The sequence below is a fragment of the Triturus cristatus genome, chromosome 7, assembly GCF_964204655.1.
Source record: "Triturus cristatus chromosome 7, aTriCri1.1, whole genome shotgun sequence".
Taxonomy (NCBI): domain Eukaryota; kingdom Metazoa; phylum Chordata; class Amphibia; order Caudata; family Salamandridae; genus Triturus; species Triturus cristatus.
The window spans coordinates 912,380,597-912,406,526 of record NC_140590.1 but is presented as its reverse complement, the minus strand read 5'-3'; the positions used below and the strand labels follow the sequence as shown (position 1 = coordinate 912,406,526).

The following is a 25,930-nucleotide window of genomic DNA, read 5'->3' as shown; positions in this document are numbered from 1 at the left end:
AGAGACAAAAGAGCCCAAATGTAGCCCAAATATCACCCAGATGTAGCCCAAGTATAGCCCAATGACAGAATGTCCCAGAGTGTTCTTAAAAACAACTAGAGCGCTTACTGTCTTCATTATGACAAAAGTATGGCACACCTGAAGCCATCTTGATTGGAATGAACTGGTAACACTTAACACATTTAATTTAAAAAGGAACACAATGAGGGGGTTCATTTTGCCATAGAAATTATGATTAATGCTGAAGAAAGAAAATGAGGGCACATTTTGAGTGACTTCTCAAATCCTCTTCTATTTCATGAAAAAATTCTGACTTGCAGACTGAAACATGCACTTTTAATACCAGGAGCAGACTTCCATGGTGAACAGTAGTTTTACTACAGTGATCTAATGAGCAACTAGAGTGCTAACTTTCAGAATTTATGGCAAATGTGTGACATATCTGAATACCTTCATGATGGAATCAAAGTAAAAAACTGAAAGCATTTCCTACTGAGGAGACTGCAGTACATGAGGAAATTAGGAAACTTAATAACAAATAAATCTCCCAAGATGGCCACCGGAGACAAAAGAGCCCAAATGTAGCCCAAAATCACCCAGATGTAGCCCAAATATAGCCCAATGACAGAAGTGTGCAAAACACTTATTATTTTGTGTTTTTGCAGTGTTATATAGTGCAGACTTGTCAGGTATTGGAGTGCTTTACATGAGCATTGGTTACATCACACAAGAACAAATTCATTTTGGTTGTAGACATGGGGAGACTAAGTGATTTGACCAGAATCACAGAATGTCGAGCTGAAGCAGAAACTCCAACCTGGTTCCCCAGTTGCAAAGTCTGCAGTTCTGGAAGTAACACCACATCCTCTCCCCTAAGTGCAACATTTAATCAAGTGGTCAACTGGATAAAAAAACATAAAGATAACAAATAATTTAAAAGTGCTTCGTCGGTATTTGAAAACTCACAAAATATGTCCTTATTTTAGTCTTTTAGAGCACTAACCATAATTTTGATGCCAATAAGACCCTCTCATATATGTAATTTCTAAAGGAAATGCTCTAGGTATTACAGTTTTGATTACATCAAGATGACGTCAGGCGTTCCACCCTTTTGTAATAAATATAGAATGTTAGCAATCTAGTTGTTCATTAGGATACTGTTGAGAGGCAGAGGCCAGGGTCACGGACTCTGAAAATTGAAGGCAGGTAGGAGGGTGCAAAGGCAACAATTTAACCACACTGAGCAGGCAGGAAGGGCCGTGGCAGCACAACAGACTATGGAGGGCAGTGGAAAGGGGGGCAGGGGCAACAAACCAACAATACAGGACTTGCAAGAGAGGCTGTGGCAATGTAATAGACCATTGTGGGCAGAAGGAAGAGGCAATGGTAGTACAACCATACATGCCAACAGACCCGATTCAGCCAGGAACCGTCCAATGTTTTTAAGCTCAAATGGGCTTTATTTGATCTGTCTCCTGTCTACAATCTCCCTCTTACCAAGTTCAAAATGTTCGCAAGTATGGTACATTGGATCATGGAAGGAAATGGGGTAGGGACATGGAGAGGTGCACCAAACTGACCCTGCAGGGCAGGCATCAGGGTTTGCAGCAGCACAATACACCACACAGGGCATGCGGGACGGGAGTGCAGCACAACAATCCATAGAAAGCAAGAGGGAGGGGACAGGACCATGCACATGGACAACAGAGAACAGAGGGGCAAGAGACAATGGTAGCTAGCTGACCATAATGGACAGACAGGAGAGAAAGCTGCAGCATAACAGACCATAAAGGGCAAGAGGGACGGATCAGGGGCATTACAATGGAACAGACAAGCCAGGAGGGAGGGAGTAGGGGTCTGCACATGTAAACAGAGGGCTGGGGGCAAGGGGGCAGGGCAGGAGCCGCAAGATAGCCATGGAGGTCAGGCAGGATGGGCACTAGAAGCAAGACACACCACGAAGAGCAACAGTGAGACTGTGATGGCATACACACAGACCATGGAGGGAAGGTGGGAGGGGGTCAGGGGCAGCTAACTGACCACACTGGGAAGGTGGGAGGGGCCATGGCAGCACAGAAGACCATGCATGGCAAGTGGGAGGGTTAGTGGCAGCACAATGGCTATGATGGGCAAGAAGGAGGGTGCAGGGGCATGCACAAAGGACGATGGAGGATAGAAGGGAGGGTCAGGACCTGTGCACAGACAAGAAAGTTCAGGGGAAGGGGCCTCACAACAGACCGCGCGGGGCAGGCAGGAGGAGCAGTTGCAGCACAACAGACCAGGGAGGGCAGAAAGGTGTGGCAGTACAATGGACCATGTAGGACAGGAGGAAGAGGATAGGGGCATGGCATGTGGACAGGCAGGGTGGAGGTGGCAGGGACAGGTTACAGTCCTCTGACAATGCTAGGCAGGTGGGAGGGGAGTGGCAGCTCAACAGAACACTCAGAGTAGATAGGAGTGGCAGGTCCATGGAACATGGTGGGCAAAAAGGATGGAGCAGGGGCATGCACAAAGACATCGGAGGGCAGGGGGAAGGAGAATAGGGGCAGCAAGCTAAGCACAGAGTTTAAGCAGGAGGTCAATGATGGGGCATAGAATTGGGCAATGAAGGGCAGGAGGAGGGGACTGGTACATCATACTAAATTGAGGGCAGTGGCAGCACATCAGACCATGCATGGCAGGAGGGAGGAGGCTAGTCCATGGATTCACACAGCAGAGGATAGGGAGGAGGGGGATGGGGCAGCAAGCTAACTGTTCAGAGAAGGCGGGTATTAGGAACTTTATTGTTTTTAAAACGTGTGTCTGTGCGAACTACTTAAAATATGAACAAGTATGCAGCATAATCTCACTTTTATTCAGGAAGAAGAGGACGTTTGTGACTGTGACTCCGGGCTCACTTGGCAGAAACACCCCCTGACCCTCCACCCCCTATCGCAAAATATAATGCCCGTGAAAAGGGTAGGTGAACACAGTGTTATATAGAACATAGTCCTGAGAGCACGATTGAAAATGAAAACTAGATATAGTGTATGGTATAAACTATGCACCAAAAAGTGTGATATAAGATGAACCGGGCGTGAAATATAATATGCAATATATTGTACGCAATGACAGATTCATTGGAGAGCGCGAGATAGCACAGGCACTAGCGCGTGCTATGCGATGTGCGCCTTGGAGTGTAATATGCACAGGTCAGTGTTGTGTAACCTAACTAGTCTCTAAAGTTGTAATATAAAATATGTGCTGGGGAGTGTAACGTTGCATATGCACTGTGACAAAGATATGGATCCCAGATTGTAATATGTATGTCATAGCACTGTGCGTTATAACATAGGCATCGAGGAAGGCACGTTAGATGGGGCAATATAACCCGTGCGAAGACAAGTGTGGCATGACATATTCACGGGGTGGTGTTACAGTGCACATGGGCTAGAGAGTGTCACAGCATATGCACTAGCTGGTGGAATTCAACACAGAGGTGTGTGCCACTCGGCAGGCAATGGTGGGTGTAACACAGCATTGGGCTCTGCCAGGAGCGCGCTGTGACTCTCAAGTGATGTTCGTCCCCTTTCCAGAGAGTAAAATAAAAAGTATTACACATCCGGCAGTGGATGTGTGTTTTATTAACCGTGAGGGGGGTTTCTTACATAGTTTTTGTCGAATTTTTGTCGAATCCCCTTTGAATGGCTTGGTGTGCATGTGTATTAAATGTGCCCGTCAATAGCTACCCATGTTTGTATAAATAAACGACAAGGGTGTCTACCGGGATTAGGCACGGTAGGGCATCAGACATGTCAGAGCTTCACTAGTGGTGTAAATACATTCCACGTGTATTCATTGTATGCATATTCGCCTTTTAATGAATATCACTCAAACCGTCATGGTGATAGGTACGTACGGTTTGTCCAGCATGTCCTAGGTGTGTCCATAAATATATATTTTTTAAAAATAATAAAAAACAGTGGCCGGCCCTGGGGATAGGGGTCAAAAAAATATAATTAGGAGACAGGCCCTGGGGGATGGGGTCATCAGGGCCAATAAATTAGAATAAGAAGGGGAACCACACAGCCCCCCTTCTTAAAAAATTAAAATAAATAAAAGACTGGCATTGTGCCGGAGGCCACGCCCCCTCCTTGCAGCACTCTGCAAACGCGCCCCCTGGCGAGTTGTAAGTTGGGGAATTAATTCCTCTTCAATACTGAGGGTCCCTGAGGGCCAACTAGCCCAACAGGCATCTCCAGTATGCACCAGGGAGCTGCGCTGCAGACAGGTGTTCTGAGGCCAAGCCCCTTTTTACACCTCTCTGCAACGCAGCTCTGTGGCGCTTACTGGAGGTACCTAGTGGTCTAGTTTGACCCTAGGGACCCTTAGGATTCAAGGGGACTTAATCTCTCAACTTAAAACAGCCACAGGGCGTGTTTACACAGTGGTGAAGGGAGGGGACAGGGCCTGAGGTGACGTGTGCAAACACGCACTATGGCACGTTTTAAATTGGGGATATAATTTCCCTTCAATACTGAGGGCCCCTGGGGGCTAACTAGCCCACCAAGTGCTTCCAGTAAGCGCCACTGAGCTGCATTGCAGAGAGGTGGTCCAGGCTGTGCCACTTTTTACACCTCTCTGCAACGCAGCTCTGTGGCACTTACTGGAGGTACCTAGTGGGCTAGTTGGACCCTAGGGACCCTCAGGATTCAAATGAACTTAATCTCCCAACTAAAAACGGACACAGGGCGTGTTTACACACTGGTGAAGGAAGGGGACGGGGCCTGAGTTAACGTGTGCAAAAACGCCATGTGGCCTGTTTTAAGAGGTAGTTTTAATCCCCCTGCCCTATTATATACTAGGGGCTTACAGAGGAGGTCATGCTAATCACAGGGGGACCCCAACGCATAATGTTCCCTAGTGTATGTAGGCGTTTTCACTGTATTCTAAGTGTCTTTTAACATAGCACTGGCTCTAGGACTGGTTAGTCAGACTCAGTTACCACCAGTATCCGTCTGAAAAAGTTGAGGGTACAGGATGATTTTGCAACAAGGATTCTTTCTGCTCTTCTTTTTGTTCTTTCTGCACGTTATCCTTCTTCCTGCACTTTTCTTCGTCTTTGAGGACTTCTGTTGCTTCTTTCTGCACTTCTTTTTTTTCTTTCTGTGCATTTTTTCTTCTTTCTTCACATGTCCTATCTCTGTAGGCATAGTTAGAAATTAGCATTTAAAAAACCTTTGAAATTCACAGAAAAAACCATAGGTTTCAGGCACGTTATAGTTAGGAATTAGCATTTAAAAAACCTCAGAAATTCACTGAAAAAACCATAGGTTTCAGGGGTGTTATAGTTAGCTGGACTTTTCACTTGTACAAAACCATTGAAATTCTCCCGTTATAGTTAGTTCAGCTAACTATAACTCGCGCGCCGGCAATGCACTGCTCATGACGTCACATATTACATCACTCATGACATGGTCAGTGACATCACTCATGACATCACTGATGACATCTCAAATGACATCACATATATATATATACACACACACACACAAAATATATATATATATATATATATATATATATATATATATATATATATATATATATATATATATATATATATATATATATATATATATATATATATCGATCGAAATCCATCTCCGAGCACAGGGAGCCTCCAACCCTTCAGGGCGGCCTCAGTTCAAGGGCACGGAGCAGCCCTTCAATAGTTTTCCAAACAACAGAGCAAATAGAGGCCCATTTCCAGAGACAAAATCATTTAATTCAAAGCGTAGCAGCACATCAGATTTTTCCGTGTCCTTACGCGTTTCAGCTTAATTGCCTTGTTCACAGGTGGAAATTGTTGAAGTGCAAAGTGCGTCGTGCGTGCTTTTTGTACTTAGAGTCACATGACAACTCTTTTAAAATACATGTCCCAAAATGCATTGTGCAGATAATAGTGATTTAATACATGGAATCACAATTGATCCTTCTCGTTTTTGTTATTTCAAAGTATTACTTTCTGCATGCATTATTTTTAAGGTCTTTCCTCCCACGTAGTCATGTGAAATACGAAATGCAGTCTTTGCCAGTGCTCACTTACTACAGTAGCCTTGGAAAATGTTCGTCCTCTGGAACGATCAGAGTGGCGGTTGAACCACTCTGAATCCCTTCCTGCAACCAGTCACAACTTTTGCTTCAGTGGCATTTCCTCACGTTGGGTGTGTGACTGCGAGTGGGTCATGCTCCTGATTTGTTATCGAAATCCATCTCCGAGCACAGGGAGCCTCCAACCCTTCAGGGCGGCCTCAGTTCAAGGGCACGGAGCAGCCCTTCAATAGTTTTCCAAACAACAGAGCAAATAGAGGCCCATTTCCAGAGACAAAATCATTTAATTCAAAGCGTAGCAGCACATCAGATTTTTCTGTGTCCTTATATATATATATATATATATATATATATATATATATATATATATATATATATATTCGTCAACCGGTGCCAAAGTTATTCAAAATAGAATTTTGAGATTTCCTATGGAAACACGGTCCTAACTATAACTACCTACTGGCGGCCGCCAGTAGGTAATATATATATATATATATATATATACATACATATACATATATTCATACAAATACTGTAACACATTATGATCCTGTAGGCGGACCTTCGTCTGTGTGTGAGGAAGCATGAGGAAAGGTAAAAAACGCAATAGAAATTGACAAAATGCTGTGTGCATTACCAAAAGAACAAGTTACTTACCTTCGGTAACGCTTTTTCTGGTGGATACAGTATATGCCTGTGGATTCCTCACCTTGTGAATATACCCTGCGCCAGCAACATTCGGAAACTTTTGTAGCAGTCCACGCCGATGAGGTCGAAGACGACGTCACAGAGACACGGCTCCGCTCACGGCTCCGCTGACGTCACCGGATCCATGAGAAGACCTAGTCGGCGTGATGACGTCAGTTCCGCCCTTTTTTCTGTGCCTTCGAGGCACACGGACGGACTGACAGCAATATATACACAGTACATAATATACAAAGCAACACACTCAGTGTGGAGAATAAATAGGAAGGCAAAATAAATAACACACTGCCTTTAACAGTAACAAATACATTTTGAAACACCATCATTAGAATTGTAGGTATACAAGGGAGGACAACGGGGAGGCGGGTGGGTCAGTGAGAAATCCACAGGCAGATACTGTATCCACCAGAAAAAGCGTTACCGAAGGTAAGTAACTTGTTCTTCTGATGGATACATCTGCAAGTGGATTCCTCACCTTGTGAAAAGATTCCCACAACAGTCCCACTACTGGAGGAAGGTCTCCACCCTTCTATACCAGAAAGTCCTGAAGGACGGAACGAGCAAAGTGTCCGTCCCTCCCCACCTTGGAATCCAAGCATTAATGCTTCGCAAAAGTGTAAAGGGAGGCATAAGTTGCCGCTCTACAAACGTCCACCACAGGAACACCTAGACAAGGCAGACGTAAAAGACTTAGCCCTAGTAGAATGAGCCCTTAAACCCACTGGAGGTTTCTTACCGGCCAAAGAGTAACATATCTTGATGCACAAGACCATCCATCTGGAAAGGGTGCGCTTGTGCACCGCTCTGCCTTTCCTGCAGCCAACAAAGCCCACGAAGAGCTGGTCGTCCACTCGAAAGTCTTTAGTTCCATCAAGGTAGAAGCTCACCGCCCTCTTAGGGTCCATGGGGTGAAGCCGCTCCTCCTCCTTGGAAGGGTGAGGGGGAGGATAGAAGGTAGGGAGGGTAATGGACTGCCCCAGATTGAAAGGAGTTACCACCTTAGGCAGAAAAGCAGCCCTGGTCCTGAGTACCATTCTTTCAGCATGAATGGTCAAGAACGGGGGTTTTGAACTCAGAGCTTGAAGCTCACTTACCCTCCTTGCCGAGGTGATCGCAAAGAGAAAAAACGTTTTGAAAGACAACAGTCTCAATGGACACTTGTGTAAGGGCTCGAAGGGAGAACCCATCAAGTAAGTTAAGACACGATTTAAATCCCATTGAGGTACAATAAAAGGAGTAGGCGGAAACTTGTTTTTAAGGCCCTTCAGAAATCGTAAAACAATAGGTGATTTGAACAATGACGGCTGATCCGGCAAGCAAAGGAAAGCTGACAAGGCCGAAAGATATCCCTTCACAGTGGCTACAGCAAAACTTTGCTGAGCAAGAGAAAGAGCAAACTGAAGGATGTTGGCTAAACGAGCCTTCAAAGGGTCAATAGATTTCTCTCCACACCAAATAACAAATTTAGACCACCTATAGGAATAGATAGATTTGGTGGAATGACGTCTGGCAGACAAAATTACATCTACCATATCTGGCGGGAGAGAAAAAGAATTCAGGTGGCCCCGTTCAATCTCCAGGCTTGAAGGTGTAAGCTCTGGAGGTGGGGGTGTAGAACTTGCCCCTCCATCTGAGAGAGGAGGTCTGCCCTGAGAGGGAGACGGAGCAGAGGGCACAAGGAGAGGTGCAGAAGATCTGTATACCACACCCTTCTTGGCCAATCCGGGGCGATCAAAATGACTTGGGCCCGGTCTTGGCGTATCTTCCTCAGAACCCGAGGAATCAAGGGTATGGGAGGAAACGCGTAAAGGAGATGCGAGTCCCATCTCAACTGAAACGCGTCCCCCAAAGCTCCCTGCAACGGATACTGGAGACTGCAGAATGACGGGCAGTGAGCATTCTCGTGAGTGGCAAACAGGTCCACCCGAGGAGTTCCCCACGTCCAAAAGACGTGACGAATCACCTCCGGAAAGCCTCCACTCGTGGTCGGCAGAGAACTGCCAACAGACTGTCTGCACGCACGTTCAGAACTCTGGCCAGATGATTTGCCATCAGACAAATCTGATGATCCTGAACCCAGGACCAGAGACGCAGAGCCTCTCTGCAGAGACAATGCGACCCCACTCCTCCCTGCTTGTTGACATACCACATCACGGCAGTGTTGTCCGTAAGGACTTGAACCGACTGACCGCGAATGGAGGGGAGGAAGGCCTTGAGCGCCAAACGTATCGCCCGCAATTCCAGAAGGTTGATGTGAAGCAACCTTTCCTCCGGAGACCAAAGACCCTTGATCTCCAGATCCCCCAGATGCGCACCCCACCCTAAAGTGGATGCATCCGTTATCTGTGGCCACCTATGGAGATAGATGAAAGGGCTTTCCTTGAGACAGGTTGCCCTCCACACTCCACCAAGACAGATCCGCTGCAGCTTCTCTGGAGATCCTCACAGACTCCCTGAGATCTCCCTTGTGCGGATACCACTGCCTGTGGAGGCACCACTGGAGTGCCCTCATGTGCCAGCGTGCATGGTTGACCAACAGAATGCAGGAGGCGAACAGACCGAGCAGACGATGGACCTTCAGGACTGGAACGACCGCTCCATTGCAAAACAAGGGAATCATTTCCTGAATGTCGAGAATCCTTTGCGGAGGTGGGAATGCTCGACACACAGTAGTGTCCAGTACCGCCCCTATGAACAGGTGGCACTGAGAGGGCACCAGGTGAGATTTGGGCACGTTTATCGAGAAACCCAACTTGTACAACAGCTGAGTTGTATCCTGCAGATGATGAAGCACCCTCTCTGGCGACTCTACTTTGATCAGCCAGTCGTCCAGATAGGGGAAAACTGGAATCCCCGACCTTCTGAGATGGGCTGCCACCACTGCCATCACTTTGGTAAAGACTCGAGGCGCAGTAGTAAGACCAAACGGAAGGACCGCAAACTGATAATGTTGCGACCCTACCGCAAACCGGAGATACTTCCTGTGCGACTTTAGGATAGGGATATGGAAATACGCATCCTGCAAGTTGATCAACACCATCCAGTCCTCCTGATGCAGCGCTTGAAGAACCTGCGCAAGGGTGAGCATCTTGAACTTCTCTTGCTTTAGAAAAAGATTCAAGATCCTGAGGTCCAGGATTGGATGCAGCCTGCCATCCTTCTTTGGAATCAGGAAATACCAGGAGTAGCATCCCTGACCCCTTTCCTGCTCCGGAACCACCTCCATCGCACCTTTTTTTAGCATTGTTAGGACTTCCTCTTGGAGAAGAAGAAGATGGTCCTTCGAGCAAGCACCTTGGCAAGGAGGGTCATTTGGAGGAAATTCCCGAAAGGGAAGGGCGTACCCATTTTCTACAAGATCTAGAACCCAAAGGTCTGCAGTAACCGATTCCCAATCTTGTAGAAAATGGGTAAGCCGGCCCCCCACAGGACCAGCATGATCCAGAATGGTCGATCTAGGGCTGCTTTGCGTTGGTGGGAAGGACTGAGGAAGAGGAGGAGGAGGAGGAGGAGGAGGAGGAGGAGGAGGAGGAGGAGGAGAGCGGTCGACCTCGAGCACAACCTCTGACTCTGCCTCTGTAGCTCTTATACAGAGTGTTCTGCTGCTGTTGCTGCTGCTGGGGCGGCCTGTAAGTACGAAAGGATGATCTTCCAAAGCCCCTGTACCTCCTGAACGAACCGCTAGGCTGAGATTGCAGACCCAGAGATTTGGCCGTGGCTTTGCTCTCTTTAAATCTTTCGAGTGCAGCGTCCGCTTTCTTGCCAAAAAGACCAGAGCCGTCAAAATGCAAGTCCAGGAGCGTTGCCTGCACATCAGGGGAGAACTCTGATTACTTGAGCCACGCACTCCTCTTTGTGGCAACAGAAGAGCCCATAATCCTTGCGACAGAATCAGAAGTATCCAAGCCACTTTGGATTACCTGACGTGCAGCCGCCTGGGTGTCCGACAGTACCTCATTAAAGTTCAGTCTATCTTCCTCTGACAGTTTTGGGGCCAGTTGTTTTGCTGAATCCATAAGAGCATGGATATATCAGCCCAAAAGACAGGTGGCATTTGTCGATTTTAAAGCCATACTGACAGAAGAGAAGACCTTCTTGGCTGATTGGTCTAATTTCTTTGGATCCCTGTCACTCGGGACTTGGGGAAAAGCACCTGAAGATCTTTTGGAACAGGCAGCCTGAACCACCAGACTCTCCGGAGAAGGATGGGAGGTCAGAAAGTCTGGGTCCCCTGGAGCCGCCCTATATCTCCTTGCAACAACCTTAGAGACCACAGGAGCAGAGAAGGGCTTACGCCATACTTCCATTACCGGTTCAATAATGGCGTCATTAAAAGGAAGCAAGGGCTCCGATACAGAGGAGGGAGAGTGTAGAACCTCTGTAAGGATGTTTGGTTTAAGCTCTGCAGATGGTAACTCCAGATCCAGAAGCTCAGCCGCCTTATAATAACAGAGTGGTACTGAGTCGCATCCTTTGAAGGAGCATCAGCAGGAGGAGTAATCTCCCATTCAGGTGACAAGTCCAGGCCACTAGCCTCCTTCAATTCCTCAAAGAGATCGTCTGATTCCATAAGCTCACTTTCTTCCACTCTTCCATCTGGTACCTCTGTTCCTTCAGTACCCTTTGTGCCTCCCTCCTGGATCTGATTCTCACTGCAGGATTCAGCAGCGCCGTAACCAAATCCGACGGCGCCGGAGCCGGCATCGAGCGCGGATCCAAAGGAGCAGCCGGCGTCTAACGAGGTCGACTCGGCGCCGGTGAAGATGGAAGCGGCGTCGAGGTCCTCGGCACCGGTAAATGCCAAAACGGCGTCGCCGGAAAAAATGGCATGAAGGGAGCCTGAGGGTAAGCTTGAGGAACTCCCAAGCTGAAAGCCATAGGATCCATGGGACCCGAAGGCGCACCAGAAGGGTACAAGGCTCTAAAAAAGACCCCATACATCGCATTCAAATAATGCGTCAGATCTTGACCTGGGCCTGGAAACGAAGGATATGGCTCAGGCTGAGGCATCACCGGACTCGGGCCGATCGGCGCCGATGGTGGAATCTGCGGAGTCGAAGACTTGTCCGGAGCTGGAACATCTTCAATTGCTTGAATCCAGTGGCTCACTTTGCCACTGGATTCAAGCAAGCCTGGTTGAAGACGGCTGAAATGCCAGAAACCGGTCCTAGGAAGCTTGTTTCCGGTCCAGGGAAGGTATGGCTTGGCAGTTTGGGCTGGACTGTTCCCATGAGGCACAGGGTCAGACTGATTTGCATATGGCCATGTCTGCACTGGGGTGGCAGAGTGGGCTAAAGAACGGTGATGGATCAAACCCAGATCTGTTGACTCGGTGTGAGTGTTTGTTTGGTTCTGTGCTCCGTCCATCACCACCCCCTTTTGTACCGCTTTGTTCGCCATAAGTTGGCAGGGTATGCTCAGACGTGAGTCCCTTGCTCACTTTGCCACTGGATTCAAACAAGCCTGGTTGAAGACGGCTGAAATGCCAGAAACCGGTCCTAGGAAGCTTGTTTCCGGTCCAGGGAAGGCATGGCTTGGCAGTTCGGGCTGGACTGTCCCCATGAGGCACAGGGTCAGACTGATTTGCATATGGCCATGTCCGCACTGGGGTGGCAGAGTGGGCTAAAGAACGGTGATGGATCAAACCCAGATCTGTTGACTGGGTGTGAGTGTTTGATTGGTTCTGTGCTCCGTCCATCACCACCCCCTTTTGTACCAAGATCTTCAATTGGAACCGGCGACTAAGCCGGCACCGGAGATGGAGCTGGCGTCGGAGATGGGGCCGGAGCAAGCTCCGGTGAAGCAGCAGGCGATGTCAGGCCAACAGGAGAATCGGGAACAGAAACAGGGGAAGGAGATACAAAGTCCTTATGATGTCGAGAAGATGAGGTCGATCTCGGAGCCGCATACCTGTCCGAGAGATGTCGAGATCCATGCCTCTTCTTTTTCTTATGTTTCTTGGACTTGGAAGCATGCCCCGACGTCGACTTCGATGCCGACCTCGACCTCGATCTTCTCCGACCTCTCTTCTCCTTTTTCATCCTGGTGATGAATAATTTGGCCTCCCTCTCCTTCAGAGCCTTTGTGCTCATCTTGCGACAGCAAGAACATCCTTCGACATTGTGGTCCGATGAAAGGCACCATACGCAGTCCTCATGCGGATCCGTTATCGACATGTGCTTACCGCACTCCCTGCAAGGCTTAAACCTGGACTTCTTTGTTGACATCTTCAGCTGCAGACAAGAAGAAAGGGAGAGATACCAGCAGAAAACAAAGTATCCAACTAAAGCTAGAGAGAGAGTTCCGAAAACCGTTAGCGACGACGGCGCGGAAAAAAGGGAACGGACGTCATCTCCCCGATGAGGACTTCTTATGGATCTGGTGACGTCAGCGGAGTCGCGAGCGGAGCGGTGTCTCTGTGACGTCGTCTTCGACCTCATCGGCGTGGACTGCTACAAAAGTTTCCGAATGTTGCTGGCGCAGGGGATATTCACAAGGTGAGGAATCCACTGGCAGATGTATCCACCAGAAAGCAGTTTACTTTTAAGGGTCTTAGGCTTGGCAAAGATGGAAGGGGTCTTGATCGATACAGGGGAAGGGAGAACCAACCCTCGGAGGATCATTGTAAGCAGAACGGAATGTAATCACAGTACCTCAGTTATTTCAAAACTCAGGTCTTGTCTTACACCCGAATTGGTTACGTTTCTTGATAAAAGAGCAAAGCTCTTGAAGCATCAACTTAATTCGGTGAAACAAATACACAGGAGTAAAGAGTTTGCATAGTAACCAGTTCAACCCCTTTAATCATAGTTTTTTTCGTGAAAAGCTTGATGACATGCGATTCTATGTCACCATACATCATCTGTGCATAAACAAGGTGGAACATAACCCTTGTGTACGCCAGCAGGTTCCACTGAATTTGGATCTGCAGCTGAAGGGCTGGCAGAAAGAATGAGAGAAAAAAAGTTTCACAAATATATATATATATATATATGAAGTGAGAGAGGTAGTGAGGGTGTATGTATTTATGTGAGATAAAGAACTTACTTTGAGAATACAGTGGGTGTGCATTTCAGAAGCATTTTTGGAAATCAAGCCATTTCTGAGAAATGACCGAGAATGAGGAACTAAGAGCTTTATTTATTCTTCCACACAACTCTCTTTCCCGAACAAACAGGCTCCTGTACAAAGCGTGTATTCTGAAATGCCTTCGAAGGCACCAGTTACTGTATTAGTCCTTTACATAATGCATGCCGCAAACTGAATGGACATCTGGCTAGCAATAACTGGTACTATTACCAGCCAACTCAAAGTTCTCACTTGATCGATCTCAGAAGAGATGAACGGGCCATTCCAGAACTGACCCGCAACTGGACACTCAACCTGCTGAGCTATCTTACCCGACCACATTATACAGCTTCTTCCAGTCTACAGTCATGTGCTAAAGAAAGACTCGCCTTGTCAAATACTACTGCACTGGAACGTCTCATCCACAGGAGTAGTTATACAAGAGCTCTGGCTCACATGAGACAGAGTCAACAACAACATATAATCAAGTCTTTGTCTTCAACTGTGCCACAAGTGCCAGTCATCGAGGCGTTGAGCTCTGCTACCATGCAAGTGTTTGCTATTAACCTCAGTTTATCTGCATACCGCTTTACTTACTGGCAAACTAAATTTTTCATTAGGGGCTACTTATACATTGCACAGTTTATAAACTTATTGGACTGTCATTTCAAAAGTGGGGCTTAACAAGATACAACCATGTACTTACAAGTATAGCTTAAATAAATTTAAAAAAGCGCAATGACGCGATCAATGCTATCCGCGTCATAGCAGGTTTTTCTTTTTTTTTAAATTTTTAAGCAGGGGTGAACGAGAGGGAATACTCAAAGTATGTATGTTGAAAAGTAAAATAAGAGTGCCCACACTGCTAAAGCCTGCAGTGTAAGGATACTGGCAAACAGAAGCAGTACTTGGTCTAGACTCCACTGCAGGGTGGCAGAACGAAATTCAACTCGAAGCGCAGGCGATGACGGATGTGAGGAAGAGGTGCTGATAAACAGTAAGCAAGGAAACAAGAGTGATGTGGGAGCCAGTCCATGTTAAGTAAAGGCAAGTACTGAGTGGGCTTTAAGCCCCATTTTAAAATGTGTTGTTTGAATACAAAAGATTCCGTACTGTGCAGGTGAAACCTAAAAATGGCCGATGATGCAGCGAGTCATGTGCGCATGTGTAGTCATCTTGGGAGTGATTTTTCTTATACTTTAGAGATAATCATCCTAGGAAGTTTTTTCACTAAAAGGAAAAAAAAGCATGCCAAAATGTCAGCTACGCGGGCTCAAGCTTGATGATGCGCTGGCAGCAGTGCTTAATTTGGGCCGGAGCTTTCCGGTGCTTAGCACCGGCACCTTTTTCTCAGGGCCGGGTCTACAATTTACAACTGCACGACTGCACTGCAATCTATACGTGTCAAACAGTAAATTAAATTTGCCTTACTGCAGTGTTCATTTCACACTCTGACAGAGTCTCCGGAGCGAGTCCGTCAGTGAAGAAGAGGGTTTTGTGCAGTGTTCAGAGAGCGAGCCCGTAAGCCCGATAATAAATCAATCTCTGCCACCACGAATCTATTTGGTCTCAGTGTTGCTGGTGGGCGGGCAGAACATTAGGATGTAATTGATTCTACTATGGGGGGTAGAGGGCTGCGGCAGCGTGCCGTGCGTAACCTTCTATGATTCCAGGGACGGTGGACCACGCCCATCCTCAACACACACGCACTTTCGCACGAGTCACCATCAGGGCAGCACCAGTTAGCAAGATGTGAAGCAGCAGCAGGCCTGCAGTCCTGGCAGTGCCACCACGCAGTGAGTAATAAAAGAAAATGCTGCTTTTACTGGCGCGTGTTGACGGTCACCAGAACTGAGTCAGAGTCTCAGAGGCCCCAGCAATAAGGCCCCAGCAATAAGGCCCCAGCAGTCATGCCACCGGAGTCGGGTGGGGCACTGTGTGCAGTGCAATGCTCCGAGGCTGCCGGAAGGTCATGGCCTTTGCTTAATTTATTTTAACCCATGTCTGTCTAAAGTGTCTGACTCTGAACTGCTTGCTCAAAAGAAATTAAATCGATCATAAAAGCCAAAGCGCCAGTGGAATTAAAAAAGATGTGATAATATTTCTGTAAATCATAACCACATCATGTGATTTGCACGGTGTAGGAAGTACCACTAGGCCGGAAGTAGTGCTCTGGTCTGCGCAGCCTTCCAGTCCATAGACGGCGGTTCCTGCTGGTTGAGGAGCCCCTGTTTTATGTTCTTAGGTACTAAAACAAAACACTGCAAATTGCTTTCACCATAAAGGGACGGTAGCAGCAGAAATAGATATATTTCATGGCAGCTGTCAATCCCGGCGACCTTGAGACCCAGCCGCGGCCGCAACCCTTCTTGGTCACTTACATTCACACAGTGAGTGGGCCGTGCGTGACTCGTGCACTGCACAGTTGACTGTGCGTGCGCTGTGCTTTGAAGTTGAGCGGGCGCGGGAGTCGGGACCAGGAGGAAACGCACTGGCGGCAGTAGTACTGTGCGTCTGGCACACACACTGATTTATTGGGGCACCAGGGGCGGGCTGGATTTTGGTTCTCTAACTTCTAACTGTTCTGATAAGGGGGGGGGGGGGGGGGGGTAGGGGCCGCTGTACGCGCGGCAGCGTGCGCCGATTTTAGTCACATGACCACTCGCGCGCGCCACGCCTCTGCATAACCACAGCAGCCAGTATCACTGCAGTGCTAACCTAAACCAGGACATTACTGCTGGTGGTTCTGGTAGCATTGTTGGGTACTACTACTGGGTAGAGCAAACAGCAGCAGCGGTGCACCGGGCCGCCCAATCTTGTAAAAAGTTATTCACTGAGCCGGACCGTACCACGAGTAACGGTAAGAATAAGATTGAAGTTAATTGCCATTCCAATACCGTCAGGCGTCAGAACTGAATACCGTGTAAAAACGCTGTATTTTTATTTTGGGTAGTGTGTGAGTGAGGGTCTGGATTACGGTTGCATTGTAAGATCACCAGCCGCAGCGTGGGGTGGGGGGAGAGGGGCAGCTCTATAATACTGATTATTTATTAGGAATAAAAATAGGATGCAAATGCTGCCTGAAACTCAGATTCACTAAAGGCTCACCGGCCATTGCGGTATACCATATAGTCGTGCTGGCGCCGCAGTACTGTACTGAACTGCGCTGCGCAGGCTGCGGGTTTAAGTAAAACTACTAGGCCCTGCTGCCCTAGCCTACCCACCCAGCCGCTTGCTGACTTGTTGTCCAAAGATGGCGGCTGGTGCGCGCAGCGGATCCCGATGCCTATGGTAATGGTTTCACTTTCTTTCTCGGGTGTGCTGTGGCGTTGTCGCAATGGATAGTGATGCAATATATAATATTACTTTTTAAAGTGATTCCCGGGGGTTCAGGTCTCATTGTTCTTGTATTATATTTGTTGGTATGTTTTAGTTGTTGTCGACATCTGAGTGTAGAGTGCACAGCCTGTTGGGTATGAATAGTACATTGTTGTGCAAAGCAAAATTCCCCCCCACCCCACCCCACCTCCCCACAGTAGTAACCATATAATGCTAACCCCTACCAAATGTTTACCCACACTGCTTAGAACAAGCACACGTGACCGACACAAATTTCGATCAGCAGCTGAACGGCTTTCTCATGGGAATCGTTAAAAGGACATTGAAAAGAGAAATGCAAACTCTAAATGCTGAGCTGGTTATCGGTGATTCCTTGCCAAGCACTAGGGCCAGACTAGAGACTTCAGAAGCGACTGAACTGACAATCATGTATAACATCGCACAATACAAAAATCAAAATGGTATCAAAGTAATGTGACAGTGACATCAGTCAATATGGTAATTTTGAAAGCCATTTCCGTGCCAATCCGCACCAAGTTGTAAATGTCTTCTTTCAGGTCACCGTTATTTATCTAACCTCTTATTTTTGTTAATGCAAAGTTTCCATCAACTGAGGTGTTCTTATTGGTGCAGTAATCGATCTGTTCAATATTTCAGCTTTACTCTAGTATTTACTTGGCTATGGCTGGCTTTCATGTTATGTTCGAGACCAGTGGTCGAAGTGGGCGAGATCAGCAGGGCACGGCGCGCCCCTACTTTGTTAATTCTAAAGATTCCGTTACCCTACTTTTTTATTTTGAAAATGCGTCCCAGGACGCAAGAAATCACCATTGCCTATAAAGAAAGCTCAGCCTCAGCGTTCCTGGCGTTCGTTGGAGGACGGGCGGCAGAGAGGTAACAGGACTCTGTCTTTTCTTGCCCAGAGAAGAAACATACAATGTCCACTTCTGCTCCGCCGTTTCAGCTGCCCCCCCTTTTCCCTCTCTTTCTGTCTAGCAGTTCTTCTCTTACAGAAAACTGTGATTTCAAGACGAGGTTCTCACTCTGTTTCCTCTCCTTTCTTTTATTTGCTCGCCTGTGAAATGGAGCCAAAAAAAAAAATCATTTTGGCTTGAAATTCGTTTTTTAATTCCAAAGTGCAGCATCTGGAATAAAACAGGTTACAAATATGAAAACTAACTAAAGTATGACAGGGTGGTAGCAAACTGGCCGGATTGATTTTATTCACACCCAAACACATTAGCACCACTTTTACAGAGTTTGCCAGTAAAGCGCTATTTTTGTTTTCTTGTCTTTGTTTTCCCTGGGCTTGCAACTAGTGCACCAATCCTGGAGGTACTGCAAAGTGTGGATTGGAAAACAAAATGTGTACTGCGGCTCTGGGTCCAGGGATGTGGTCTTTTTACTATACTGCTTACGTTTTGTATGCAACATTTTCACAGGGCAGGGAAAACTCCTATCAAAACCTTACTATGAGGAAGGCTCCCTTGCTGAAATTCATTTGTCTTTTCGCAGTGCCGGTTGAGGATGTGGGTGGAGCTAATAGAGGAAGTGGGTGGAGCCAATGGAGGAAGTGGGTGGGGCCAATGGAGGAAGTGGGTGTGGCCATAGAAAAGTAGGTGTGGCCTCCGACAAAGATTTGAGCACCTGCACTTCATATTTTACAAATTAAGCACTGGCTGGCAGACATGTTGGCATTTTTTAATTTAAAGTTTAGTCATTGTGCCAAGCTCGTCAATGGTCATTTGAGCATTATAAATTGGAAAAAGTATTTGTGGGAGAGCAGAAGGAAGGGAGCGGTCCATTAGTAGTATGCAGCTGTCACACCCTCCCAAAAGCAACTGCCAAAAAATGCTTTAAATAAGCCAATAAAGCAAGGCAATAAAGAGAAATGAAAGACATGCACTACCATTAAGTGCTAAAAGACAAATTAGAAAAATGTTCCCTGATGTCAGCAGTGAAAGGATACAACTCATCCAATCAAAAGAATGCTACGCTACAGGGGTGGGAAATAAACAAAGCTAGCCAATCAAGAGCAAGTGGCTGATAAAAAGCCCACTGTATGCATTAATACATGACATCATTAGGTCTTCGGCAACAGCTAATGCTGCCGGTAGACGAGGCCCAAAAAGGAGCTAGAACCATTTAACATTTTAAAGACCTAAGAATGAAAACAAGAAAAAACTGTTCTGTTTTCGTCTGGTAGTTTACTTGTTAAAAGAATCACATTAGAATTATATTTTGTAAATGCCACATATTTTTGCAATAAGCTAAGCGGTTATGTAACAGCTTTACTTTGGGAAAGACGGCTATACACAATAGTAAACCATTTTAATTATGCCTTTTTACAATGAAATAACAGTAGCTATTTTTAAACAGATTGCCTGACCTCTTTCCTCGTTATTGCTGGGTTTAAAATGACAAGATGGATTTTCTGCAAGATGGACACAAATAATGATAACTGACCCATCTCCTTCTAGGTAATTTATCAGTACATGTAAATCAATAGTGAGGTTATCCATACTGAAAAGAATCATGGTAACATCATGAACAGGCTAAACAAAAAACATATGGATACCTATATACAGAAGTGTATTATAACTAAAATGAAACTTTTGGAACCACTGAAAAAATGCGGGAAATTAACGCTTTGAATGGACTTCCATGTCTGTATACATGCTGTTCTCCCCTCCTGTTAGCCAACGCATGAACTACAACCTGAATAACAGCACATATACGTGTTCTGCAAATTTCCAGATCAGCTGGCCAATTGAATATGGGTATCTATTGCAGCTCAAAAACAAATATATGCAATCAGACTGATAAGTAAAGGTATTCTCACAATAAATGATGTGACAGTTATGAAAGGCGTGAAAACCAGACTGAAAAAAGCAGAATGACAATTATGCATACACATGCATGAGAAGTTGCTAATGGTCTCAAATATCAGACAAAATACACCATCATGAAACAGCACTCGCACAGAAGAAAGTTGCACAAGAAGACTACCACAAGATAACTCCCACTGCAAAAAACAGCATGATAAAATAATGCAGGTTACTAAGTTATTGCACATGTAATTCCACACATTTCTTGCTGCCATGTAAGAAGTATGACAAGTGCCCAGTTTCAAATGTGAGTCATGGCACAGAATCAATTTTAAATGTGAACAGGCATCCCAATCGTTGGGAAATGGACCTATTTTAAAGCAATACCAAATCCGCATCCAAAGTATGAAAAGACAAAGTACCTTCTCGAGATACATCACAGATCAGGTTCCATGCTTTAATGATGTCAGGGCGTTTGCTTTGCAAATCCACCACACACTGGTATGCCCGCTTCTTAAAGTCTTCCTCCTGGTCAAACCTGGTTTTAGATTCCTGAGTTAGGAAAGAAAAAGTAAAACTAATACTTTCACATGCCTTCCAAGGCAGAGCTCTTACATGAGCTATCAAGTTTGCACTTCATGAGTGCATAGACAAGATCTTATTTTACGAGCTATGACAGATTTACATTTTCATGACAAGATATGGCAGAACCTCCTTTGTGCTGCCCTTTAGATATATTACAGGGCAATTTCATCAATAGGTTAATGAGTATATGACGTGTCATCTAAGACAGTTTATCTTGTAGCAAACAATCTGATTTCTGCCATATGTGTCAGTAGACTTATTTTGGACAACACATTTGGAATAATTTAATACATGTTTATTATTATACTCTCACCCACATTTTGCAGCTTCGGCAAGGGGATGGTCCATCGATTAATACCAAAAAAACAAGTTGCTTACCTTTGGTAATGCTCCTTCTGGTAGAGACTGTCTAGCTGCAGATTCCTCACCTTTTAAATATTCCCCAAGCTTCTGACTGGATCCAGAAACCTTTTCGTAAAACCTCTGTGTAGGAAAGTGCCCCTTTTTAGGTCGAGCCTAGCGCAGCGCGCATGCGCTGCTCTGTGGGGAGGCTTCTTGTAAGCACTCCCAACTTTGTACAGATGTCTCAGTGTGAGTTTATTCACACCCACACATTTGATTGGCCATTGCGTGTTGCTTTCAAAAATGAAAGCACGCAAATGGCCAAATGCGGAGGTGTGTCCCGCCTTTTCCGTATACGTTCACTCCCAGGATCAGGTTACTAATTAACCCAGCGCGTTCGCTTTCAATTTTGCGACCGCACTTGTTTAATTAGCAGCCTGTGATCCATGTTTGCACCCCCTCCCACCAAGCTCTCCCATACAGCTGGTTCAGCACAGGCGCTGCGTGGGAACAAAATAAGTCACATTACAGATGACTGCCCTATTTAGAAAGGACGGCAGCGCCTGAGGTGTCGCTCCCCAACGAAAGGCAGAGGCGGTGGAGTTCCCTGAGGCTGTTCCTCGCCGTGGGACATCAGACCACACCGCTGCGGGGAATGTACCCCTGGAGACCCAGGAACGCCATGTCCGCAGGCGCTTACACAGCAGCCCCAGTGCCTGAGGCGTTGGTGCCAGTTTGCTACGGGTGTGTGCTGTTAAACACTGCCATTATCTGACTTGACTGATGTAGAAATACTGCTGTGCCAGGTGACTGTATGTTGGAGACACTACTACCTATGTGCGTGAGGCGTTGCTGCCTGTTTGTTAGCTGTGTGTGCTAAATATAGTGCCTGCTCCCTGGGTTGCAGCTGTGCCATACACCAGTGCTTGTGTTTGGTGACTGTCTGCTGTGAAGACATCACTTATTGTATGTTGTGAAAGCTAACAGACACGGCTGCCTGCGTGGTAACTGTGGTAGGGGAAGTGGGGGAGCAGCGGAGCAGCCTGCGCGCTGGAGTCACTCTGCCAGAGGCAGTAGTTTGAGTCTGCGCTGGAGACGCTGCTACCTGCACCGCCTGTGCTGAGCCTGCCTGCACCGCTGTGGGGCCGGCAGGTCTGCGCTGTGCGAGGCCGGCAGAGGCAGTAGAGGCCGCAGTGCAGTACACTTGCGTCGCCTGAGCCGGGATCAGCGTCCGCCTCCTCTCAGCACAACAGCCAGCCAGGGCACTCCTCTCCTCAGGCAGCCTCGGTTCTCTCGTGAAACCACTCCCCAGGCCCTGCGCAGCATGTCCGGGCCTCAGCCCCTGCCGCCGGTCACGGGCACTGTCTCCTCCTCGTCCTCTTTCCCTTCGCTGCCCTCGTCCCTGAGCTCGGCCACCCCGCTGCAGCCCCCTCCACCCCCACCGCCTCCCCCGGCCCTGGGCTCAGAGCCCCCCGCCCGACAGCCCCCGCTTCCCGCACACCCGCACAGAGACTCAGCCCTGAACCAGCAGGAGAAGAAGCTGCAGCACAGGCTCGAACGCATCTACCCGGCCGTGGATGAACAGGAGACGCCGCTGCCCCGAGCCTGGAGCCCCAAGGACAAGTTCAGCTACATCAGCCTCTCACAGAACAACCTGCAGGTGCACTATAAAGGTACAGAGCCGGGGGGCACATACCCATAATCCTCACCCCTTCCCCACTGGGCACCGGCCTCATACACCCCACTGGGCCCCGGCCTCATACACCCCACTGGGCCCCGGATAGAAACTACAGCCCAAGCAATGCTTCCTATGGCTAGGACAGGCACATTCACCACCCTATGTTCTACCAGACTGGGACTGCGGGCTTAGCAGGGCCTCGAACTCCATGGGCCGCTTCAGACTGGCAGTGCATGCCATGTCCGAAGCTGCTTACACAGCAGCCCCCCTTCCTTCGCCGCTCACACTGGCGCGCCTCCGACTACCCCTTAACCCGATTGCCATCTAAACCATACTCCGCTTTGAAGCACTTCTCCCGATCCTCTGTGCGTCACCCCAGGCCAAACACCCGGTCTGTGGCACTCCGAGAAGACCAAAATCATCTGCGCAGTATCTCCGTATGTTGAGCCGCTCCAAAGTCAGCAGGTCTGCACATAGGGCCACCTCGCTTCCTCCTAGGTCCCCTCATTTGCTTAAGGTTGCCCAGAGGGCCCCCGTTGACCAACTTGCAACTCCCCAAAATTCATCCCCCATCCCGAGGCACCGTCCTCCCTCACCAGCAACACCCCCCTTCAAGCCCTTCGCCTCACCCACACCAAACCCCAACACACTTCACAACCACCCACACCCACCCCCTGGAATCAACCCCACCGTGCCCAGACTGATCCTTTAGCATGTTCAACCCAGCGCCAAGCCCCCGCAATCCTGATGCCCTCCGAGCCCCACATAATACCCACTAATTGCAAACTTCAAATCGCCACCAAGTCAGCCCCAGAACCAACACCCCAGCCCTACTATCCTCACACATCATCCACCTACCCTCCCGCAAGTCTTATACTTATAAGGTCCCAAAGGCGAGACCTATTGGCTATGCCAATGCTTGTTTTAGATGGTCACCGCCATGTCTTGCCTGGCATTTGATACAACTTTGGCGGAGATGTACTGGGTTCCTGCTAACCAGGTCCTCAGTGTCAGTGTTCTTGCCCAACACCAAGGTAACTGTGCAATTTTTCCACAACTGGCATGACCTTTAGCACCTCTGTAAGTCCCTAGTTCCCCTGGTACCTAGGGCATTGGTACTAAAGAGGGTCCTTAAGAGCTGCAGCATGTATTGTGCCACCCTAAAGAACCCAACACAAAACTCATGCAGACTGTCATTGCAGGCTGCGCCAAATGGTGCAGACAAAAGTGAAATCATGACATGACACACCCTGTGTGCCATGACCCCAGACCCTACAAGAAATATATGCAAGTCACTCCTACAGCAAGCATTACAGCCCTAAAGCAGGGTGCATTATATTACATGTGAGGGCATATCTGCTTAAGCAGATATGCCCCTGTGCTGTCTAGTCCAATTACTACGTAGTACAAGCGAACAGGAAAGCCATCTTGAGTATATGTACTAGGCAGTGGTTGTTACACGTTCCCCAGCTACATGATGGCCTATGGTGTTTGGTGTCAAACAACTTGTCTTAATAAACCCATACTGATGCCAGTAGTGGATTTATCAGACATGCACCCAGAGGGCACCTTACAGGTACCTCCTGAAAACCTACCAACCTCTAGTGTACTGGCTGACTGGTGTAGACCACAGACAGGTTTCTGACCCTCTGCAGGCAGGTGCCCACGCTTTCTGAGGTCAAAAACAATGCATGCACTGCCCTAAGGTATTGTCACCTCCTCTAAGCAGGATGGCTAGCAATCAGCACATCAAGGCAGGAGGCTTCAAAGGCCTCTGCTGCCTCTGATATGCAACCCTGGGTTCTCCAGACAGGGAAAGTGCCACCCCCTGCCCAGGGCCCCTTTGGCACCAGATCAGGTGGGAAAATTAGCTAGTCAGGAGGTGTGTTCACTATTAGTCTAGTTACACCCCTAAGGTGGGCTACCTGATGTGAAAACGAAAAATAGAATTCCACCATCTTGGTTTTTGGTGAAATGAGATACACTGTGTCAGGGTTATGCCCACTCCCCACAGGAAGTGGTCATATAGGGGGTGTAGGCACCCCAAAGATAAGTAGCCCATTGACTACTACATTACACTCCCCGTTAATTAACCTAAATTGAGGATTTAGGTGACGCCCGTGAAATCAGGAACTCAGATTCGACAGGCATAAGTAGAAGGGGACTAAGAAGAGTGAAGAAAGCTAGGACTGAGGGCCAGCTACTGACTTTTTAGCGCCAACCCTGCCTACCTGCACCTGTCCTGACAATCGCGACAAACTGTCATGCTCTTAGCCAGTGGCTCTAGGACTGCTTCTGCTGGTCTTCTCGTACATGTTCAAAGACAATGTCACCGTAGACTCTGTGGCATGATACATGGACCACTGGCATTAGTCAAGTATTGGTGGCATTGCCCTGTCTTGTTTCTTTAGTGCCTCCATGTACAAACTGACTCCTGATATTTTTTCCTTTATGGCGTTTTCACATTGTGTTTCTATGCCTTCATATTGTGTTTCTATGCCTTTGTTGTTAGGCATCCTTGTGTTTTTTAATGCTTCTTTTCATGACAAACTCCCACAGGCTATGATCTTGTAGTTTAAAAAAAAATAAAAAATTAACAGTTGGTGTGGCACTTCTGGAATACTGCAACCAGGATGGGTAGTTTCGCTTCCTCGCACTGCAAATACTGAAAACGTTGTCTCACAGCTCCACGAGTATGGCGGCCACATTGGGAGGGGCTCACGTATAAAACAGGCCCCACCCTCAGCTGCGCGCTCGCAATTCCTTTGTTGTGATAGCAGATGCAGTCAAGGTAATGTTCCGGCTCCTGCATTAGTTTGGGTGCGGCCTGGCACCAGAGATCGGAAAGTCCCGTATGCAGCATGTGGAACTAAAAGCAGCAATATGCCTGGACGTCCGCACTTGATCCTACAGTATAGAGATTAATCTAATCTCAGGGATAAAGGTGTTGTGCACTAATATGGCGCTATTAAGTGTAATTTTTGGAGGCATTGCCACATAATGGACACATTGCAACTGAATATATGCTGCGAGGCAGGACCCGCATATTCATGAATCCTTTTGAAGAACCTGCCCGACACCTTTGTAATATTAGTGACTGAGATCGCCAAGTGCATACCATTATCCGTTGTCTAGCTACTTATTCTTCAGCATCATGCTTCCTATTTTACAGAAAATTCCCCAAGGTCAGCTCCAGCCATCACAAGAGCGAGACCTGGTAGGTGTATGTTCATATCAGAATCTTCGTGTATGTGATGCATGGATAATAACAATACAATACAATGTATGTCTG

The 25,930-nt window shown here is 47.4% G+C and overlaps 1 protein-coding gene across 2 annotated transcripts in view; it reads right to left on the bottom strand.

The window, feature by feature from the left end:
- RARS1 (arginyl-tRNA synthetase 1) overlaps positions 1-25,930 on the bottom strand; it is a 219,223-nt gene that overhangs the window by 105,663 nt on the left and 87,630 nt on the right. For both annotated transcript variants that reach the window (XM_085617844.1, XM_085617845.1), the window contains exon 8: positions 20,456-20,585. In XM_085617844.1, coding sequence (XP_085473970.1) covers positions 20,456-20,585 — 130 coding nt within the window. The remainder of the gene's footprint in view (positions 1-20,455; positions 20,586-25,930) is intronic.